The following is an 8,884-nucleotide window of genomic DNA, read 5'->3' on the forward strand; positions in this document are numbered from 1 at the left end:
AGTTGCTGGGAATTGAACTTTGGACCTCTGAAAGAGCAGCCAGTGCTCTTAACCTCTGAGCCATCTCTCCAGCCCAAGAAACTCTATCTCAAAATCCAAAAAACCCAAACCAAAGACAAAAACAAAAACAACCTCCCAGAGTGGAAACAAGGGGTTTTTTCTTCAGACCAGGCAAGACAGTTGTTTGTTGTGTTCTTTGACTACAAATTGGGTAGGTTAAAGGAACAGAATTTATTCTTTCATTATTCTGGGTGCAAGATGTCAGAGTTGTTAAGACAGGCCAACAGGGTCATGCTTTCTACATAGGTATGGGAAAATCTTTCCTGCCTTTCTCATTTGGGGTCTCCAGGCTTCTCTTGGCTTTGTCAGCATTATACTTCCTCATGGACATTTTCATCTATGTCTGTGTTCCTTCTATTGTCATAAGGATACAGTCCTTAGATTTGGGACCTCCAAGTTAATTTATAATGGTGGCAAAATTCCGTTATTGTCTAGCATGCTGGAGTATACTATATGTGTGTATGTGCATGTATTTTGCCTTCAAGTTTGTCTGTGTACCATGCGCATGCAGGATACCCACAGAAGTCAGAAGAGTGCATTGAATCCCCTAATATTGGAGTTACAATTCTGAGTCACTATGTGAGTGCTGGAAATTAAATCCAGGTCCTCTTAAGAGGTGCAAGTGCTCTCAACCACTGAGCCCCAAGTACACACATTTAATTCTAGAACTTGAGAGTGGATCTCTGTGAGTTTGAGGACTGCTAGTCTACAGGTTGAGTTCCAGGACAGCCAGGTACGATGAGACCCTGTCTAAAACTAATAATAAAATCAGAGGGAAAGTGTTTCTCTTAACCATCTACAAAGACACCCCTACCCACCCATACTTCTTTTGGAAGTCACTGCTATAGGCCATAATTGGGTTTGGACATGCATTTTCTGTGGTGCCATATACCCACCATACAGGATAGTAAGGACTACATTTCAGATGGGACATTTCTGAGGCACATCCTGGCAAAGCCAGGAAAGAATTAAGCTTCTCCCTATCTTTCCCTAGTCCCTGACATCTTTCCTCTGAACCTAGGCCTTGCCCTCAAGATGTGAACCTTTTCAGGATTCCCAACAACTCCTTCAGGATCCACATGATCCAAGCTTGCTGAGCCCCGTACCTCCCCCAAGGATGGACTGAAACTTGCATCATAGCCTCCTGCTTCTGCCTGTGATCAAGGTTACAGGGGTGTTATCTCTGTGCTGGCTAGCAGGGCTGCCTCCCCACATCCAGCCTGATCCTTCAATTTCTGACCCTCTGTGGAAACAGAGTCAGTCAGCTCCTGGATTCTCTGTGTTACATCCCTGGATGGCCACAATGCGCAACATTCTGGCTCCAAACCCTTGAGGTCTGGGCTGGGTCAGATACCTCTCTGGTAGGACCTTCATACTTAGCTGCCTAGGCTGGGTTTCTGGCAGCTGTCAGGCCCCTGCCTAGACTTTATAAGAGTAAGGATATAGAGAGGCCAAAGAAGCAGGGAGAAAACAAACAAACAAACAAACAAACAAAAAACCGCAGGTCAGAGGGTTAAAGGGCAGGAAGCTAAGCTGAGGAGGCTGGCCCCTGAGCCAAGGACCAAGGTATCTGTGGTGGACAAAGGTACTGTTCTGGAGTTGCCTGGAGCAAGGAAAGGTTGTTCTGGGAGGATATTTCTGAGGATAGTGTGAAAGATTGGTTGAGGTAGACAGGGAAGGGAAAAGAAAAAAAGGATCTCTGCCTCAGAAGCAAGAGTAGCTGCCACATCTTCGTGGGTAATTATGAGCTAAATGCCCTATGCTTCCACCACAGGAACAACCTGGGGTGAGGGAGGTGTGTAGGGAGGGAAGCAAGCTCTTCTGCCTGCACTTCTACCCCACTCCTTTGGCTCTCCTCCTAGGAGTACACTAACTGTCCCTGCTTATCCTAAGGAAGGTGACAGTTCCCCCAGTAGGCACTTTCGCCTATTTTTCAAAGCCCTCTGAGAGTCCAGCGCTTAAGCGGCAAAGGCAAATCTCACGGTAGAGACGGGAGTCCCCGGGGGCAGACCCTTAGGATCTCCAGGCAAGTCAGACTGAGACGTCCCCCTCCCACAGCCAGATGGACCCCTATCTTTGAGGATCCACAGGCCCTGGAGAAAGGCAGTGGCGTACGTGCCTCCTGAGGGAATGATGTCCCTGGCCATCCAGGCCAATCCTGGGTCACTGCCAGGACTACGTGCGCCCGGAGTGTTGCGAGTTTCCAAAGAGGGGCGGTTCTTCGACTGGGCGGGGGAATAAACCAGCCCGCCTTAACGTCGGTCTAGGAGGCGGGGCGGCTTCTTTGCCTCAAAGGGGCCCCCTTGTCTAGCTGTCTCATCCCGCTGGGCTGGTAGAGCACTCTTCTGCTAAGGGAGCGGTCCCAGCTCCAGGTCCAGATGCCGTGAGCCCGGGCCGTACCAACGCTCGAGGGAAGGAGGATAAGCATTGGACTGTACCAACGTCCAGTCCTGGGGGGACACCGTCCGGCGAGGCCGACCCGAAAGCCCCGCCCAGCAGGTGGCCGCCCCTCCCCAAGCCGACGTGCAGAAAGGAACGCGCCGGCCTCGCCCGCGAAGGGCTGCGCGGCCGTGGGCGGGGCGTGCTGCCTCCCCTCATGCTCAGTGGCTGCAGCCCTGCAGGGTGGGTCCTACTCGATCGGCCATTGGCTGCGAGATAGATTATTTGCATATGGGGCGGGATAACTGGACCCGATTGGGGCCCGACTTGGGTGTGAGAGTGGCCACCGCCGCCACTGAAGTTGGTCCAAGAGCTGGCGGTGGCTCTGCTCCGGGGTCGCAGGTGAAACAGGAGGGTTACGAGGTTGGCGGACGGCGGAGCACCTTCGAGGCTGCCCTTCCCAGTGGGATTTGGGGATTGGGCGGGACAAGAGAGGAGTGGCTCTGTTGCCTAAGTTGGAGGGGACGGGGGCGGGGACGGAGAGGGCGACCCTCCACTTGCCCGCCCGCCGGGGCAGTCCCTCCAGGCTCAGGACAGCCACTGCCCACCGCACACTGCGTTGCTCCGGACCCACTGTGCGTGTGACAGCGGCTGATCTGTTTCTGGGCAGCGCGAACCCCTGGCCCTTCAGAGACCCGGGTCTGGGAGGCGGGCAGGCGGCCACTCTGGGGCGGAGGAAGGGCACCTGGGTTCAGAGAGGCAGGGTAGCAGGCCATTAGAACACTGCACCTACAGACAAACCTGCATGTGTGAGCCCAGCTGAGACACGTTGAGCTGGGGGCGCACTGGGTGCTTCTTTGCCCTTCACCTGTACAACTGAGGTTGGGCCAGATACCCTCTTGAGGGGAACTTTCTTCTTATGTGTATTAGGGCTCCAGGCAAGCGGTCCCCGGAACGGCCACTGTCGAAATCATCAAGCCCAGGGAATCTCTGGGCAGGCAGAGGTGTGAACTTCGGCCAACAGGACCAGAGCCTACAGGACCCACCTCCTGAGGGCCACCTCTGGAACCTCCTCCAGGAAGGCAGCGGCAGCTTGAGTGCTTCTGCCTGTTTTTGCCACTTTCAGTGAGGGAGTCAGTGCCATGGATCTCTGTGGGCTCCTGGGACAGGCCTCTCCTGCTAGGTATGATAGCAAATTATCTCAAGCCCACCTGAAAGTGGAAAAGGGTACCCAGGGAAGCTGTAGGCTCCCGGGCCAGGACATCTGTAGCCCGTCCAGTCCCTGGAGTTGGAAGGGCAGGCTTAGCGCGGACCTCTCTAGACTGACACTAGTCTTCGAAGGGAACCCTGTCTTGTCACCATGGTGGCATCAGACTCTGTTCTGCACATGGGAAGGCTTATGTGGTCTCTTCGAGACTGCAAAGCTGACTCTCATTGCTGGACAGCTACTTCCTGGGGAGATCCTTTGAATTAGGGTTCTTTCTTCCACTTCTGTGCTGGAAATGAACAAAGCAACTGAGACTAGGAGGGGCCCTTGCAGAACCTGGCCCTGACTTCTGGTTGGATTGCCTAGTCATAGAAACTGCCCACCCCGTACTGATAGCTGGCAAGGTCCTAACATCACCTGTGTAGGGTAGCTCACTTAGCCAGGTCCTGCCCTGCCAGGGACCAGACATGTGTGAGCAGCTTGTCTGTTCCTCACCTTAGCATGTTTCACACCATTGTTTGTTTCCAATGTAAAGTTGTAAATTCCAAAGTAAACTTTCCCGTTAACTCAAATCAAGTTTTGCCTGGTGGTTCAAAGCAGTCTAACAACTCTTTGGAGTTATGGGAGTCTATCCACTTGAAACAGCTATTGAGGAGCAGAGCTCTACCAGCCTTTCCCCTCAAAGCACAGTGGCCACCTGAAGAACAGGACTTAGGTTCTTCAGTGCCACCAGCGATAGCATACTACAGACTGGACCTGGCCTGGGCAGGAGCCTCAGGAGAAAAGATGCTTATCCAGAGACAGCATGTGAAAAACTCAACTGGAGAGGCCACAACCCAGCTCCCTGTGTGGGGTGGTCCCTGGGTGGAACCTGGCATTGCATCCACTAGTCTGTGTGCTTAGCTTGGGGAGATGACCCACAGTGGGCTTAGGACCAGTGCCAAGATTCTCCAATCTCAGTGTGGGTAGGGCTTCAGGTGTGTGTGTGTCGGGGGGAAGGATCAGGTTCCTCAGACCCCTGTCTTCCTACTTAGGATGCAGCCCTAGTGGCTTTTGCACTCTAGGATCCACTCCATGTGACCTTTTGCTTGCCCCTGGCTGTCTGGAGCCACAGGTCAGGCAGGTCTAGACTACAGCGGGCTCAGGCTGGAATGCAGACAAGAGCAGTCTGCTGGAAGTTCTGGCTTGCTGACACCAGGTCAGGAGCCTCCCTCTGCTGCCTGGCCTCTCCCCTTCCCTGTTTCCTGCTTCAGGCAAGAATATGGTAAGCTGGGCGATGGTGGTAGACATCTTTAAGCCCAGCACTGGGGAAACAGAGGCAGTTGGATCTCTGAGCTACAGGACAACCTGGGCTACACAGAGAACCTTGTCTTGAGAGCAAAAAAAGAGAAAAGAATATTGTCTTTCTTGCTCCTTACAGGAGTGAGCTCCTGGTGGCCCTGGCCACTGAGCAGCTGTCATGGAGCAGCTCACATGGATGGCTTCCTTGCTCATCCATCACAGGATTCCCATGTCCCCTTTCAGTCTGCTCCAGAAGAAATGGAGAGCAATAAGCCGAGCTCAGGAGCCAGCTCGAAAGAAAGTCGAGCCCATCCCAAACACCCTCTTTAATAGGGTGTAAAGACACTCATAATCTATAGTGTTCCCATCTTGACACCCAATCTACCCATGGTTCTGATCCTCATGAAAATCTTCAGTCCAAGGAGCTCAGAACATGTGGCCTGCCAGGGTAACTAGGATTTTGGAAGAGGTCACTATCTGCTCAAGAGCCAGAGTAGTAGTTGAACTGGACTATGGAAGCATCCGTGCCCCAGTGTCAGAGCTAGAGGCCCACAAACAGGCTTTCCACTCACTCTAGGAGGAGAGGGACAGCCCTACCCATTCAATGCACATTTCTACCTTGGGGCTGGCAGAGTTTTCTAGGGAAAACTCCCTGGGCCTGGCCAACCCAGAAGTCACAGACTTGACCCAGGAGTCCAGGACTCGCCCCCACAAGTTCTCAGCAAACCTGACAGGCGGGTCTAGCTTGTCCTGGCTTCCTCAGTTCCTGCTGCTGGTGGCATACAGGCCAAACAAGGAAAGCCAGGGAAGAAGGGTCCAGATAAAAATCCAGGCCAGGGCTGAGGTGGCAAGCCTCACCAGGCTAGGGGTTACAAATAAATAACGCTAGGAACAGTCATGACATGGGGTCCTGGGAGCCTACAGTGCTTTCTTAAAAACCCAGCAGTGGCCGCCATGTGGGCTTCAAGTTCTGGACTGCAGACAATGCTCAGTAGTACAGCTTCAGAACACACTTAAGTACCTTTAAAAGGCAGTTTATTGAGGTTTGTCAGGGCAAAGAAGGCAGCACATGGCACACACCCACGGAATGAATATACTGTCCACACTACTCCAATAAGGAGTAGTGGCCTTTGGGGCCTGCTAAGTTCTGAACTGTGCCCATTTGCTTCTTCAGGGGCCTTGGGAGACTTGGAAACAAAACTATAACATGTTACCAGCACTCCTGTGCCCTGAATCAGAAACCCAAGGACATCATAGCTTTCCCAGCTTTAGGGAAAAAAAAAAATCCTGTGATCACATTCCCCCACTGTCCAGGTGGCTCATCCCAGCTGTGCTTGCTCATCTGTCCTCAGTGACCCCTACTTGCGTAGGAACTGCTACCTCCAGGAGCTCTGCCTCATTGGGGGAACTGCAAGAAAGACACAGGCTGAATGGGCTGAGACCAGAGCTGGGTTCTTCTCATAGATCAGGGGTAGGAGTAGGGAGAGAAACATACCTTCAGGACTCAGGCTGGACACTAGGATATGGCTCTGGGGGACTCCCTGGAGGTTCTCTTCTCTAGTTGGAGGCAGAAGGTCCTGTGGGGGAAAGAAGGTCAGCTGAGAACTATTGTAGGGCCCCCACCATCACCTCTTCCCAGAACTACTCTAACCTGGGTGCTAGGGCTGGTTCTGTCCAGCTGTGGAGGCGATGGCAATGCAGCCCCTGTCTGCTGGATAAACTGTTGCAGGTTGCACTGACGAAGTTCCCTGTTCAGCTCCTCCAGCTCCTGAGCCTGGGCCTGGGGGTACACAGGACCTTCAGGAACAAGGCCAAGACCTTTCCCACATACAACATGCTCCCTGGTCTGATTCTATATCAGAACCCTGAACTGCCTGCGCAGCAGGTGAAGAGTTGACAACTGGCTGTGTAGTGGGTAGGGAGCTGGGGGGGTCTAGGTCTGGGCTCACCTGGAGTGCGTGCTCAGCAGCCTCTAGAGCCTGGCTCACCAGGGCCAAGGTACCCTGCATCTCCAGACTGTGCCGCTCCTGGATGGCCAGGTCCTGGCGCAGGCGCTCAGCAGCAGAGGCGGTAGCTGACGGAGGACCAGGGGCTTCAGCAGCCAGTCGAAGCTCTGCCTCCAGGGCACAGGCCTGGGCATCTAGGGCCTCCAGCCGGGCAGCATGCTCGGCAGTGGCTGCACTCAGCGCTTGTAGGCGTGCCTGTCCCTCACGCTCCCTGGCTTGTTCTCGTTGTAGCTCCTGCTCCCAGAAGGCCTCATGGCCCAACTCCTCAGCATTCCTCTGTACCCTGAGTTCTAGGCCCTGCAGGTCTGCAAGGCAGTCTGGTGTGGGTCCTACTAGGGCTACAGGCTCAGGGGTAGAGGGGCTAGAAACCAGCTTGGTACATCCTAGGTTGAAGGTCAGTGCTTTGCGTGGTTCACGGCCTGGTTTTGCCCATGGCTTTGGGGGAAGGCTGGCACGAATTGGGCATCGTTCTGGGGGTGGACAGTTGTCTGAGGAGGGTCTCCCAGACAGGCTGGGCCCTGTCCGCCTCAGGACAAACTGAACATCACTGGCAAACTGTCCACAGGTAGCCTGGGCCCCCACTGGACACTCCTGTGGCAGCAGCTGTCGTTCCTTCTCTCTAAGACGCTGCACAAGGACAAAGCGACCTGTCTGGCCTGTGGAGGAAAGACAGGGTCAGCCTATGCCCCCCTTCCCTCCATCTACCTAGCTTCAGGAATAGAGCAGTCAAAGGGTGGAGTCAACACCACCCTTCTTGGGAGGGAAGATGCCGCTGGAGTACAGCCCCACCAGTTTGGCTTCTCTGTCCCCAGAGAACTCACCTATAGCTTGGGCTAGCGCGATGACCACTTCTTGGCAGGTGGTCTGTTCTGAGACCCCACATACCACCCGCTGGATGCCATCCACCCATACTTTCAGCTCCATGGCCACAAGCTCCAAGACCATACCTGTCCTGTGGGGAGGGGACAGGCCATAAGATCAGGGCAGGACTGCCTCCACCATAGCCTAGCCTTCTTCTTCTCTTGGCTTGCCAAAACAACTGGCTCAGGACTGTGGCCCTTCAGTCCTGTCCCCTGTGCCCAGCCCCGCCCGCAGGCCACACATTCCTAGAGTGGCTGGAGAACTAGTTTGGCTCTCTTGAGCATTTTCAGGCGTCCCCTCCTTCACCAACCTCCTCTTTCCCCATCCACTCCACTCCAGGAACAGGGCTAATCATTAACTAGGTCCAGGTTTTCCTGTCCCCTGGTAGCTTGGCTCAAAGGCCACTACCTTTTTCAAGCAGGCAGCCGTCCCCAGGCACCTAACAGCGACCATACGCAAGTACGACGCCGTCCACAGTCATGGGAACGACCCCAGGGAGAGAACAGTCTTGGGCCCGGGAGGAGCTCAGAGTCACAACCCAGACAGACCTCCATCTCCAAACCGACCCCAGACCTGAGCAGACCCCGTCAGTTCCCGGTCCGCCTGTAGAGTCCCTCCCGTCCAGCCAGTGCTCCGGTGGTCCCGCCCCGCTGGGGGCACAGCCCGCCTCACTGCTGATCTCCGGCCGCGCGGGATCCAGACGTCCCACTCCGCAGCGGGCAGACGCAGGTGCAGCCCAGCCACCGCGCACCCCTTTGCCCAGATCGGCTTCAACTCGGTCGGAGCCGGCTCCCCGGTGCCGCGCCCAGTGCTCAGGAGGCTCGAGAACCCGGCACAGCTCACCTGGGCGCTCGCCGGCCTCCGGGACTTGGGCGCTTCGGCGCCGCCTCAACCTGCCGGCCCAGCACTACGGCGCGCCCAACCTCACGGTCTCATTGGCTTGGGGCCCTCAAGTCCCGCCCCATGGCACTCCATTAGTTCGGAGGCGTGTGCCTTCCGCCCCACATCCATTCCCATTGGCGGCCTTCCTTGCACCACGCCCCATTGGCTCGTTACTCGGTCCCGCCCTAGAGGCATCCAGGTGTGGGCG

General features: G+C 55.2%; 1 protein-coding gene across 5 annotated transcripts; it reads right to left on the reverse strand.

Annotated features, from left to right (window-relative positions):
* Positions 1-5,928: 5,928 nt before the first annotated feature.
* Positions 5,929-8,695, reverse strand: Rassf7 (Ras association domain family member 7). Of its 5 annotated transcripts, none has more exons than XM_055606785.1 (6): positions 8,638-8,695; positions 7,755-7,885; positions 6,877-7,589; positions 6,579-6,707; positions 6,423-6,504; positions 5,929-6,335 (listed from the first exon to the last, which is right to left on the reverse strand). In XM_055606785.1, the coding sequence occupies exons 2-6, from the start codon at positions 7,876-7,878 to the stop codon at positions 6,304-6,306; spliced, it is 1,080 nt and encodes a 359-aa protein (XP_055462760.1). In that variant the 5' UTR covers positions 7,879-7,885; positions 8,638-8,695; the 3' UTR covers positions 5,929-6,303. The 5 variants fall into 5 exon arrangements, with proteins under 5 accessions (XP_055462760.1, XP_055462765.1, XP_055462764.1 ...); XM_055606790.1 differs by lacking the exon at positions 8,638-8,695 and adding an exon at positions 8,467-8,631; XM_055606789.1 differs by lacking the exon at positions 8,638-8,695 and adding an exon at positions 8,378-8,631.
* Between the last annotated feature and the right edge of the window lie 189 nt (positions 8,696-8,884).

This window comes from Psammomys obesus, unplaced genomic scaffold (assembly GCF_907164565.1).
Source record: "Psammomys obesus unplaced genomic scaffold, mPsaObe1.curated_primary_1811, whole genome shotgun sequence".
Classification (NCBI taxonomy): Eukaryota; Metazoa; Chordata; class Mammalia; order Rodentia; family Muridae; genus Psammomys; species Psammomys obesus.